The following is a 14,304-nucleotide window of genomic DNA, read 5'->3' on the forward strand; positions in this document are numbered from 1 at the left end:
CTCTCAAGCAGGGGGGAAACACCATTGGAGCTCATAAGTTGATCGACAATGATGATGGCATAAGGATCGGCCCCATCAATGGGAAGTTCCTTAAACACTTCTACACTTGAAAATCAAGAACTGCTCCTCGGTAAGAGCTTAAACTACCCACCATAACGCTGCATGGGTACATGATGTCTTCCCATTACCTTTGAAAGCGTACAAATAAAGAAAAATGAATCCCACTCTATGTCACCATTTGTGAGTGTGGCGTAGTGGTTGGATGCCTATGTCGCCCTTGAGGCCAAGGTCTTGGGTTCGATTAGTGGTGATACCCTTTATGCGCAATTGGTACCCATAAAATATTGTGGGGCGTAGGGCGAGGATTACACACGTGAGCCCTCCTTTTTTGCCAAAGAAAACAAGATTGATCTAGACTTCAATAAAGTTGTCGGGTCAAACCATGTAACCGTTGCTTATGATGTACTTCCTACTCTCAAGCAGGGGGCAAGCACTAACCAAGCTCACAAGTTGATCAACAAGGACGATGCAAGGATCAGCCCCATCAATGGGAAGTTCCTCAAATGCTTCTATGCTTGAAAGTGTACCAATAAGGAGAAATTAATCTCACTCCATGTCAACAATTGCGAGTGTGGCGTAGCAGTTGGACGCCTGTGTCACCCTTGAGGCCATCTCGGGTTCGATCAGTGGTGATACCCACTATTACACACTGCGCCCCCTTTTTTGCAAAAACACCTAAAAAAAATTATTATTAAAAAAAAAAAAAAAAAAACAAAACAAAACAAAAATCTTTTGAACTACGTGATGACTTGATCCCTCTCTGGGGTACGTAGGCAACTTAGTATCTTTTGCTGAGTTCAGTCACGCACTAAAAAAAAAATTTATTGAAAAAAAAAGAAAGAAAGAAAGATCATTAAAAAAAAAAAAAAAAAAAAGATCATAAAAAAACAAAAAAAAGAGATCATAAAAAAAAAAGGGATCATCAAAAAAGATCATCAAAAAAAAAAAAAAAAAATCATCGAAAAAAAACAAAGATCATAAAAATATATATATATATATATAAATAAAAAATAAAAAAAAATCTGTTGAACTACGTGATGACTTGATCCCTCTCCGAGGTACGCAGGCATCTTAGTACTTGTTGCTAAGTTCAGTCACATGAAAGGAAGAAGGATGGCCAGTCTAACTTGAGGAGTTTTCCAACAGTCATCAATGAGCTTTTAAGGTCCCTTTGGTTGGCAAGACATTGCCCATATTCAATGGATATTCTCCCACACTTCTGAAGTATGCTTTGCATCACTTATCTCCTGGGGGCATCTTCTTGTACCTTGCAAGTTTAAGCTACGCCATTTCTCTTCTAGGTTGTGCCACTTCATAACTTTGAAATTAGAACCACATCATCTCCCTTCTGAGTGGTGTTGTTTCACATCATGTCTCTGAAATCTGGATGATGTCAATTTCTTCTGGAATGATGGCAGATTATATATCTGAAGTCGGCGTGGCATCATTTCTCCTCTATGGGCATGTTCGTGCAATGTCAAAATTTTTGGTAGCATGTTTCAACATCTTCGAAATCTTGGTAGCATGCTCTAGCGTCTTCAAATGTTATGCACCCTTGATGTCTGAGCTATGTTGCCTCTAAAAATTTGGTGCGACTTCAATGCGAGTGCAAGTGCTAAAAGGAAGTGTTGTTGTGGCTTCATGGCAAAAATGAACGTTGGCATGGCTTCGGCGAAAATGGAGTGTTAACGTGGCTTCATGGCTTTGGCACAAATGAAGTGTTGTCGTGGCATCATGGCAAAAATGAGTGTTGACGTGGCTTTATGGCTTTGGCACAAATGAAGTGTTGACATAGCTTCATGACAAAGATGAATGATGACATAGCTTCGGTGCAAATGAAGTGTTGACGTAGCTTCATGGCATGGATGAATGTTGTCACGGTTTCGGCGAAAATGGAGTGTTGACATAGCTTCAATGGCAATGTGCAGTGTTGACATGGCTTCATGAATGTTGGCATGACTTCTATGCAAATGAAGTTTTGACGCAGCTTCATGAATGTTGTCACGTCACGGCTTCGGCGAAAATGGAGTGTTGACATAGCTTCAATGGCAATGTGCAGTGTTGACATGGCTTCATGAATGTTGGCATGACTTCTATGCAAATGAAGTTTCGACGCGGCTTCATGAATGTTGTCATGGCTTCGGTGAATGAAGTATTGACGTAGCTTCAATCAATGTTGGCATGGCCTCGGTATGAATGAAGTGTTGACGTGGTTTCATGGCAAAGATGAGTGTTGTCACGGTTTCAACATGGATGAAGTGTAGATGTGGCTTCAATGCAAATAAAATGTCGAGGCAGCTTCATGACAAAGATAAATGTTGGCACGAATGAAGTGTTGACATTGCTCCATGACAAAGTTGAATGTTGGCACGGTTTCAATACAAGGACAGATGCTGGCACGGCTTCGTGGTAAAAACTCTTGATGCGGCTACGTTGCAAAGACTCTTGAAATGGCTGCAAAGACAAGTGTTGGTGCAGCTTAATTGCCAAGGAAAGCATGCTACATAACAAAAACAAGCAACAACAAAGGGCTTATCAGAAGAAAATCTCATGGTACGTCTAAAAAAAAAAAAAAAAAAATCAAAGAGAGAGCTTCATTTCCAATATCTAGCCTGTGAAAAAAAAAAAAAAAAAAATCAAAATCAGTACGAATAAAGCAAGTCATAAAGAAAAAAATATATATATATATATATATATATAATAAAAAAAAAAAAAAGGGAGAAGAAGAGAAAGACATAATTTCTCTAAGCTTAGGGAATTATGCTACTTATCAAAGATGCTGCTTGTACAAATTAGTGCATGTCTTGAATGGCCTTATATAGAGATTTGTGGAGCTCAAAGTCAGATTTTACAAACACTAGAGGTCAAATAAGTCTGCGCCAAACCTTGAAAAGAAAATGGTGCTCATAAATGTACCATACTGTCAGAAAGAAAATATTACGCTAGACCTCAGAAAAGATGGCTTATAGGCCTGCAAAAGTACGCATGTCATCTAAAAAACCATACAACTAGACCTGGGATGAAAATCTAGCCCACATATTTTTCAAAGCTGCCGACCTTGAAAGCAGAAACACATGCTGGACACTGTCAGAACCGCCAAAGACTATAGAGCCAAGAAACCGACATCACAGAAGTCTTCTACAGCCTTCGATCCACCAAACCAGAAAATTCCAGGCCTAGATGCGCCGCCACAAGCGGCCACAAACTCCTAAACGACCCGCGGCTTTCACACTCGAATCTGTGCAAATCCACACACCATTTCAGGAAACTGAGCATACCACTCGATCTAGCGTGCCCCGATCTGCAAAACCCAAAAATTTCAAGACCAAAAACGGCCGCACGCGCCACCACGCACCGCCACGCATGGCCTCAGACTCGCGACGACCCGCGGCCTAATCCTTCAAATCTGTGCAAATCTGCCAATGGTTTTAGAAAACTGACTATACCATGGTCTTTTACGGCCCACGATCTACAAAACCCAGAAATTTCAGGTCCAAAATCCTAGGCACGCGCCTCCACGCGCCGCCACAGGCTAGCGACGATCCGCGGCCTAATCCTTCAAATCTGTGCATCTGCCCATGATTTTGGAAAGCTGACTATACCATCGTGTTCTAAGGCCTCCAATCTGCAAAACCTGAAAATTTCAGGCCCAAACGTCAAGCCACGCGCTGCCACGCGCCTCCGGCAACATCGGCGTTCGCGGCCTTCAGTCCCACGCGCCGATTAGGACAGCCAGCGCTCGCACGTGTCACACGTGCCACACATGCCGCACGTGCCGCTCGTGCCACATGCACCCTCAGCACTGTGACGTCATGGATGACGTCATCCACTGCTGACCCGTTTGTCCAGATTCGACCCGGACCGACCCGGAAATTTGACCCGGATCCGAAACACCAAGGAAAAAAAAAAAAAAAAAATAATAATAATACTTTGACCAAATGGACCTTTGACCTTGACCAGAAAATCAAAATTTTCAAAACGGACTTGTCCCACTCGATTTTTCGAGTACATTCCGATTTTGGGACCCGTTTCTTCATTCGAAGTTCAGAAATTGTGCAAACATCCAATTTCCAAAAAAGTTGACTTTTGTGCAAATATTAACCAGAAAGTCAAAATTTTCAAAACGGACCTGTCCCACTCAATTTTTCGAGTACATTCCGATTTTGGGACCCGTTTCTTCATTCGAAACTCAGAAATTGTGCAAACGTCCAATTTCCAAAAAAGTTGACTTTTGTGCGAATGTTGACCAAATGTCAAAATTTTTGAGATGGACCTATCTTGCTCAACTTTTTGAGTACATTCCGATTTCGGAGTCCGTTCTGTCATTTGAGACTTGAAAATTGCAAAAATGACTCAATTCCAAGTGTTCAAAACTTAGGTCCTCAAGAGCAAAATTTGAGATTCATCCATTTAATTGGGATCCTCGCAGGGTTATTCTCCAGATTCCATCAAGGCTTGCCTTTCAAAGTACAAATGAACTCTCACAAGTGTGTCTTAAAATTACACTAGGTCATTAGTTCAATCTGCTATTCCCGTTCGGTGCCTACCAGTCTCCAACTTACCATTCCCGTTCGGTGCCTACCATTCCCACCTACCGTTCCAACCTACCATTTCCACCTACCGTTCCCACCTACCGTTCCCATCTACCATTCTCACCAAAAATTCTCAACTATCATTCTCAACTACCTACCTACCATTCTTCATCTCTCTACTATAAATAGGAGGGCCGGGTTCATCAAAAACTCATCCAAAAAAAAAAAAAACACTGAATCATGAAATGAAGATTTGCCTCTTTCAGATTTTCAAATCCTCATTTTCACAACCATTTCTCACTATGACCTCATCATTCTCAACACCTAGCAACCGATTTTGCTTCATAATCGGTTTGAGATCAACCCTCCCATGGTTCGATCGAAACCCTATTTACAACATCATTGCAATTTTGAGATCCAAACAAACTTTGTTTCTCCACCTAACGACCACCTTTGTCCATAAGATTACTCATAACAAGGTCTGCATCGACCTCCCATGTTTCCGTGGACTTGGTTGGCCAGGGAATCCAAGTCCAGCGGACACACCTGTTCCTAACCTCAGGGCTCCTGTAGTCTCTTTCCAATTGCTTGATCTTCCAGCAGCAGCAGTGGTTCGGAACAAACAGCAACTTGTCTGGTTTCCAAACCAGGTTCACAAGTTGGTTCCATCTTTCATTTTTTCTGTGCTTTTCCAACAAGTGGCAGTAGATGAAGATGGTAAAAAAGTGTTGGGGTATCCTACAAATTGTTTTCCATCAACACTTAAAACAACCTCCAAGGCGCCAGCTCATCAGAATTCAGCCTTTGGTGCTAGTAAATGGTCATCAAAGCCTTATTCCATGTCCCCACTACTGGGGGACTCAAAGGTCATCGTTGCTGGTACCTCAAAACTCATTTTCTGAAATTACTCCAACTTAAAATCAGCTTGAAGAATTTCAGAAGATACTCTTCTGAAATTACTTCAACATAATGTCCGTTAGCATGGTCCCATTACACAGGCGCATTCGATTACTTACTGCCGGACCCCATGCAACGCACAGTCAGTCCCATATTCAAAGTTGTACTTCCCATAAACATCTACACCAGAAGGGTCCCAGCATACAGGGCCAGTACCATGGTGGTGTACGCTTTGCTCGTTTGCTTTGCTTCATCTCCATCTGCTTCATTGCCGTTACCAGCATACCCAGAATACATAAGCTTCTGAAATTACTTCAACTTAATTTGGGTGATACAAATATGCAGGTGCATTCAGCCATTTTCCCACCTGTCCTCGTTGAAATCCAACGCGTGATCTTCTGAAATAACTTCACCAGAAGTTCTTAAGAACACGAGGTTAGTTCCATGACCCTGCATGCTGTATCCAGCCACCATTCTCTCATCTTCCCCATCTTCAACATCTTGTGATCGCCGCCAACGATCCAAAATACTCTTCTGAAAGTACTTCAACTTAATCTTATCCTCCTGAAAGCTCCACCACCTTCAACAGCTCCACTACCTTCAACTACTTCACTTAAAGAGTCAAGTACCAAAAATCCATTTTCGAAACTCATTCCCACACCACAATCATCAACCTGTGTGCGTGAACGAGTCTCGAGGGGGCATTTGTAGAGAGGGAAAATTCCCGACCTATCACAAGCTGACACATCACATTACCAAGTCCACAAAATACAGCCAATTACAGAACACCATGTATTGCTAGGTTTTGCTATCACTATTCAGAAGCCAACAGAAATTGGCCAAGTGTCATGCAAGAGCCAATCACGCATCAGTGCACGTGTAAGCGATGACTCAAGCAGCCTCGCACGTGTAAGCGATGACTCAAGCAACCTCGCACGTGTAAGCGATGACTTAAGCGGACCAATCAAGCTGTGACATGTGTCACCAATCAAGCTCCACCACGTGTCGCTCACCCACCCCAAAACTCCTATAAATAGAAGCCTTCCTGAGACATTGAGAAGGACCAGAGATTCAGAAGTGAAAAAGCTCTGCTGGAATCAAGCCCTGAAGCCTCCAGGAACTTCAAGAACTTCAACTCCAAAATCGGAGAACATTCGAAGCAGAATCATCCAAATCATCTGCCTAGATCCTAAAGTTTGCGGGAATCAAGCTCAAAGGTCCGAAAACATCAACAAATCATAAATCAGTGAAGCTCTTCGAATTCAAGCCTCCAAAACCCCGAAGAACTTCCACCACAAATCTTCAAATACAAAGAACATTCGAAACAGAATCATCCAAACTATCTGCCTAGATCTCAAAGTTCACTGGAATCAAGCTCAAAAGCCTTTAGAAACCTTAAACAACCACAAATCAGCGAAGCTCCACAGATTCAAGCCTCTAAAGCCCCGGAGAACTTCCACAACAAACCTTCGAAGACGACGAACGCCCGAAGAACACGAAGAACATAAAGAACACGAAGAACAAAGAATTTCTAACAAGCTCATAGCCAGAGATTCATTGTAATTCTGTTCCAAAGATCTTCGATCCATTCCTCAACCAAATTGAAGGATATCTTGTGTTCAAAACAAAATCACATCATCACAAATCCAATCAACAAATCTTTTAAGGAGATCGAATCAGAGGATAACTCTTTTGTAATCACAGAGAATTGTACCACACAATCATCAATACAAAATTCGTATTTGTGAAACTATTTTACTTGTTCGACTTATTTCGAACCGAGAAATTTAGTCGCTTACAGCATCATTGAATCCGCATTCACGCCAGGCAAATATTCCATGGAGATTTGCTCTGCCGCCTATGCACTCCAGTGGCGGTTTGATCAACAGTCACTCCCTGCTGACCTAATTACCAGGTAACATCATAACCTTCCATAAATTTAAAAACACAATATTTTTCATAAAGGTTGATATAGTTTATTGTGATTGATACTTAATAAAAATTGTGTAAGAAGTAGATTCATGTTAAAATAATATTACTCTAATCGCAAATGGTCATTTATAAACAATCATGAACAAATTTCATACCTCTATCATTAATCAATTATGTTCTCATAACTTTTTAAGATGAGGTATATTGTGATTGAGTCGGCTAATACTATATTTATTATACATCAATTACAACATTCTGCACCAACTATTGTGAAAATCTTTGTTTCACAAGACTTATCATTAATTATAACTTGTTGGTAATGGTACCAAATTTTAAATATTTCCTCCACTTTTCTTCCTTATTTTGTTGCAGTTTCTTGACAACTTAACGTGACATTTTATATATTATTAGATAAAAGAAATAAAATTTTAACCATAAAAGCAACTTTCTCCATTTCAAGTTGGATGGAGAGGATTATGTTCATGATGGTTTTTAGTCGTGTTTAAAACAAACTGATTCGTCTAGCAAAATTTTTAAGCTCACCTTTAATTGATTATTATGCTATTATTTGTATGTGCAGGGGAATGGCTGTTGAGGATCCAACTGCTCCTCATGGCCTAAAACTAGCAATTGAAGACTATCCCTTTGCTAATGACGGTCTCATCCTTTGGGATGCTATCAAAACATGGGTCACTGACTATGTCAACCACTACTATCCAGACCCTAGCCTTGTAGAGTCTGATCAAGAGCTCCAAGCATGGTGGACAGAGATTCGAACTTTAGGTCACGCTGACAAGAAAGATGAACCGTGGTGGCCAGTCCTCAAAACCCCAAAAGACCTAATCAACATCCTCACAACAATGGTATGGGTGACCTCTGGTCACCATGCAGCGGTGAACTTTGGACAATATGCTTATGGAGGTTACTTCCCAAACCGACCTACTATTGCTAGAACCAATATGCCCACAGAAGACCCTTCTGATAAAGAATGGGAAACCTTTTTGAAGAAACCTGAACGTGCATTATTACAATGCTTCCCTTCACAACTTCAAGCAACAAGAATAATGGCTGTTTTAGACATATTGTCTAATCATTCACCGGATGAGGAGTATCTTGGAGAGAAGATTGAGCCTTCTTGGGCTGAAGATCCAGTCATAAAAGCTGCCTTTGAAAAGTTTCATGAGAGTTTGAAGGAGCTTGAAAGGATTATTGATGAAAGAAATTCCAACAGTAGGTTTAAGAATAGAAACGGAGCTGGGATTGTGCCCTATGAACTTTTGAAGCCATTTTCTCAGCCTGGTGTGACTGGAAAAGGAGTACCATATAGCATCTCCATTTGAATTTGAAATGTGCTCTTTATAGTTTCAAACTTAGTGGTGCTTAATGGAAAAAACTGAACAATAAAATTTGGGATAACTTGTAATATTCAAATGCCTCAATCACAATGGTTCATTAACGTGAGTTTCTAGACAAGGTTTGAAGCTTATAATCAATCCTAATTTCAGCCCCCCAACTTTGTTACTTCGATTTACCAACATTTAAGGGAAATTATTTAACATGAATACCTAGCATTTGTAATTTTAAACTTGACAAACAGGTAGGGTCAGATAGGTTCATATTATTACTGGACGACACACACTTAATAAGATTCATCACCAACTTAGCAATATATAGGATGGTGATTTGTCTTAAAGCATTTTGCATGTGTTATTTGCATGTTGGTAGATTGTTGTGTTTCACATTCAAATTGTGAAGAAATAACTAGCAAGGTGGAAAGAGTTCAAGATGATGAGGAGTTGCATTTCTTGACTTTTCTTTATCAGGCGTTCAACATTTTCAACTTGTAGGTGATACGTTTTTATTGCTTTGTCTACCTTGTGTTTTGAAGTACAGTATATGTTGGTTTTTCTAAGGCTTTCTATGGTGTGTATAAATATCCAATAAGAGTAACTTTTATATATATATATATATATATAGATAAAGAATATTTAATAAGAGTAATTTATATGGTAAAAAAATCACATATTTTGCCACTTCTCATGAAGTATATCTATAAGCAATTCAGTACTAAACAAGCTTATGTGTCTACATACATAAACTAAAGTGACATTATATATTTAAGGAACATATAGATAGAGGAAATGATCTTTTGCCTTTTGATGTAAGACTGTCCACGTACTGTTATTGGATTTTTACTTCAAAATTCGAGCACCATCATGACTAGTATTTCTTAAGGAAATTCTTGAATCAGTGGGCTGAGAGTTTAGGATATCTTTTCAATCCGTTCTTGAAATTTACATAGTTGACGCCAAACCTAAGAGTGTAACCAAAAATCCATTCGAAGTCATCCAACACTGTCCAAGCAAAGTATCCCTTAACATTAAGTTATCCCTAGACCAACAATGAAAGTCAAATTCATTTATGTTTGTACAAACAATGTGTATTTTACAGAGAAGAGGGAAATCTTGTTAAGCAATTATTATTATTATTTATTATTATTTTTATTTATGAGAATGTCAAGCACTTACTTCATAGCACGATGAAGATACCAAAGATGGCGACAATGATAATCAATTCTATGGTTGTCCACAAAGGCTTCCTCAAGCGCCAAGGTGGCATTATTGAATTCGTCAACTCCTGCGACATAGTGAGGGATATTTAGCTTAAAATAATTTATAATGACATATAGCAATCATTCTATTTGAGCAATTTTCTAAGATTAGTATCATGACCTTATGGACTAATAATTGAGAAATTTTAAAGAAATTACGGTTCTCCATGATGTAAATTACTGGATTATGGTATTTTGTCTTTGTGTATAGAAAAGATCTCTAATACCTCTCGGGTAGATATAGAGCCAGTCTGGCCTGCAACATTGATCATTTTAAGTAATGGAGGTAGTTATGAGTTGTATAAGAGAAGTTACTCAATCCTTTTCACTCAAAGTTTAACTAACCAATTAAATGTTACAAACTACTTATACCACGTATGATCGAAGTACTAAGTATATATGGTGGGAATGGCTATTTTAGCTTTTGAGATTCAAATCAATTGGTCATGTAAACACCAAAAAAATTTATACATATTGATGGAGCCATAAATTTAGTAATTGGACATCACAAAAAGCTACTTTATCTATTTTACCATCTCATTTTACAAAACACCCAACATCAGTGATTTTATTTTAATTTTCAACACAATAAAAAATAATATATCTATCACCACAAACACAATAAAATAATATAATTTTTAATAATTATTATTTTTTTTTAACCTTCTTAGCGACAGTGCACAACCATCTTTGGCTGTGTATAGTAGCTCAACAACCAAATTTTTTGGCTTGTTACATTGTACTTGTGATGTAAACTTACAATGTAGACATGCACATGTTGTTCACAACTGCAAAAAATATACAATATTTACCATTTTTTACAAATATATATAACACTTACCATTTTTTTGTATCTACAGTATAAAGTTGTGTTTTACTAATGTATACCTTTAGTGTATATATTAGTAATATCATTTTAGGGAATTTTTTTTGAAAAATGACAAAGTAACGGACTTTCTTGATAATTTTTTCAATTTCTTATAAAAATTTTTCTAAAATAAATTATTAATATATATTATTGATACACATTAATCAGACCTTAAATTTATATGAAAAATACAACATAATGATATAAAGTTACTCTACGATACTAACCATTTTACAAGTATTCAACCAACAAGGTACATTACATCAATCAAAGAGCGACTATTTTGATATTTGTGTCAATCATTTCAGCCTTTTCAAGTAAACAATTCCAATAAATCCACCTTAGCAAACCAGAGGTTAAAGGTATTTTCGTAAGGATTTTATTGCACACATTAAGCTATTTATTTTTAGAAATATTTTCTTGAGAATTGAAAAAGTATTGACAACTTTTTCAATTCTCGAAAAAATATTTTTAAAAATAGATAGATTAATGTGTGACATGCACACATTAACCGGACCCTTTTCATAAAAGGTCAAAAGTTTAGCTGTTATGCAAAACAGTACGAGCTATTTTCATAGAGCTTAAATTCGGTCTGAAGGGTTTTATGCCAGCCAACGAGGAGGCACCACGTCATCACCTTAACAAATTTCCAATTTATATATATTTATATAAAACCATCGCATATCAGTTTCAGAGGAAACAATATACCCAAACACCAAAACCAAACATCATCCGCCTTTTCTTAGAACTGAACTTCCACGCCTCACCTGGATTCAGTGCTGGAATCTGAAATTTGTTTGCAGGTCTTCCTAGCTACTCTTCTTACTTCATTACTGTGATGTTTCCTTGGTGTTAGTGGCAAGGACACCCACTTCAACTTTATTTACAGACATGTATACGCCGCTTTGACTTAGAATGGAAAATAACTTTAGTTATTATAGAAGCAGAAGTGGAACCCATATATTTCAATAATTTTACCAGGAAGATTTCTGGTAGATACTCTGTCTCACTTTTCTTCTTACCGCTATGCCGAAACACTTTCACGTTTCACCAATGCCCTTAAGGTCGCAACACCACGATCATGATGGCTCCAACGTATTTTCCAAGTTCCAACACTGAATCCAGCGGAGGCATGGAGGTTTGGTTTTAAGAAGAGGCAGACGATGTTTGGGTATATCTTTTCTTCTGAAACTGTTAAACGATGGTGTTTTTTTTTTTTTTTGAAATTGGGAATTTGTTAAGGTGATGACATGGCGTCTCCTCATTGTCTGGCATAAAACCCACCTTTTACGCCAACAATGGACCGAGTTTAGGTTCATTTTCTTATAGCTATAAGCCAGCAAAAGAAAATTATCTGGTACACACCTGGGACCAACGGGGATCCCATTTTGCTCGGCTAAAAAAAAAATGAAAATCATTGTCTAGTTATTATGAGTCATGTAAGCAAATCATTATAATAACAGAGAGAGTTGTAGAGTGTGTAATTTTGTACGTACTTAAAAGTTTCATTAGTGAATCAGTTAGGTAGCTTGCATTTCCGGCTTCAAGCTGAGGAGCATAGGCTGCATATCTTGAGGTATCATAGTTTAACCCAATAAAATCAAATGACCCATTTACAATCTTGGATTGCTCTTTCGAGAACTTGAGTAATCGATTTCCAACGAGAGATCGTATGCTATGTGGATAATCATCATTTATCAAGGGGTTCATGAACCTGCAATAATATATTCATCATAATTTATTTAAATCCTGAAATTTTGTACCTACTATTAGTCTAGGAAATATTTACATAGATGGCAATCATGAATTACATATTTGATTGTAGAGTTCTTAATTAAGTATAAAGCACAAGAGGTTATGAAGTTTCAACCTATAATGTCCGCTCCTGATAATAATTCTTTATCATCAAATTAAGATATCAATCAGTTTTTTATGTAGGTGGGAATTAAATCCTGGATCTCTTATATAATTATAAGAGATTTTATCAGTTGAGCTAACTGAAATTCATAAGCTATGAAGTTCAATCAAAAGCACATAGGTCAAGTAGTACTTACCATCAAAACATAAAATCAAGTGCTTGTAGCGCAACATTACGATGATGCCTTGTGAGAATGGCACCATCCAAAATGTCACAAGTGTTATCCCTATGGTGCCTTTCTGCCTTGCCTAGTACATATTCAGCATTTGGTTAATGCATTTATCCAAATATGTGAACTTGGGTTTTTTTTTTTTTTTGAGGATAAATTGTAATATATTTTTTTGTCTCTCTCAAATATGAGGGAAATTACATTTTTATTACTCAATTTTATAACATTCAAGTCAAAGTTGGTATGTGAGTTTTAATTAACTCAATTCGTAAAGTCTTTTATACTCAAATAAGAGATCAAAATTTCGATCCTCGCCTATGCCAAATATATCATTTCAAAATATATTTATGCTTTTACATAATTTACGAAAATCCTTAAACAATACAGTCTTAGATTAGCCTACAAAAGATCTTTGAACTATTAATTACGGTATAAGTTTAGAAAAATGAAGTTGATGTAACATGTTCTTCTGCGGTTGGTACCTTTCGTAGGATATGTTGTATGTGTCATCTTTGTTCCACTGGCAAATGAAAGAAACTCAACCTCAAAGGATTGGTTTAGTTATTTTTATAAATCCTTGATATTTTGAATTCAAATTATCTAATCAACACCCAGTGGTCATTCCTTAGATTTTTTTTTTTTTTTAGTTACCACTCGTTTGTGTGAGATAGAGGACTGCATAAAGCTGATCGATAAATCAAGTGATTTAAGAATTTTCTACACCCATGTTGACAAGTGACAACCAATATAATAATTTCTAGTTTTTGTTTTTTTTTTTTTGAGGAGTGATAGCTCCTACTTAGTTGGGATGAATGTTGGAGTGATCGAGAAGAGACAAGAGTTGGGCCAAAAGCTTATCAACCTAGAAACATTGTAATATCAGCTAAGCTCAACGTATTCACCACGAAAGGATTCCATTTGGTGCCAAGTGCTATCTGTAAAATATGGCCCATGTGATCCAAACCATAGCCAAGTATAGGCCAGACCACTAGGTCTTGTAAGTAATTGGACAACCATTAAGGCTGGGTGGCCTATTTTTGTGAAAGGATCCAGATGAGTGATTCACAAAGATTCTAAATTATGCTTTTGGGCCTCAAATTGGACTACGCCTGGTCCAATTAAATCTCTTATTTCTGGGCCTCAGCAGAGAGTGTGATTAATCACAATGATAGCTACATAGCTTGATTCTCAAAAAAAAAACTACATGACTTTGCCCAAGGGAGAAAAAAAATAATATAGTAATTTGATTAAGAAAATTTGAGTTTGTAAAAAGTGACATTATCTTTTATTGAATACATACTTTTTTTTTTTTTTTTT

General features: G+C 37.6%; 2 protein-coding genes across 2 annotated transcripts in view; one reads left to right on the top strand and one right to left on the bottom strand.

The window, feature by feature from the left end:
* The window catches only part of LOC126718483 (beta-glucosidase 12-like), a 60,723-nt gene that overhangs the window by 28,467 nt on the left and 17,952 nt on the right, over nt 1-14,304 (bottom strand). The window lies entirely within an intron of this gene.
* On the top strand, nt 7,243-8,914 carry LOC126718521 (linoleate 13S-lipoxygenase 2-1, chloroplastic-like). The gene is made up of 2 exons (XM_050420768.1): nt 7,243-7,404; nt 8,002-8,914. The coding sequence occupies exons 1-2, from the start codon at nt 7,328-7,330 to the stop codon at nt 8,759-8,761; spliced, it is 837 nt and encodes a 278-aa protein (XP_050276725.1). The 5' UTR covers nt 7,243-7,327; the 3' UTR covers nt 8,762-8,914.

Source organism: Quercus robur, chromosome 1 (assembly GCF_932294415.1).
Source record: "Quercus robur chromosome 1, dhQueRobu3.1, whole genome shotgun sequence".
Taxonomy (NCBI): Eukaryota; Viridiplantae; Streptophyta; class Magnoliopsida; order Fagales; family Fagaceae; genus Quercus; species Quercus robur.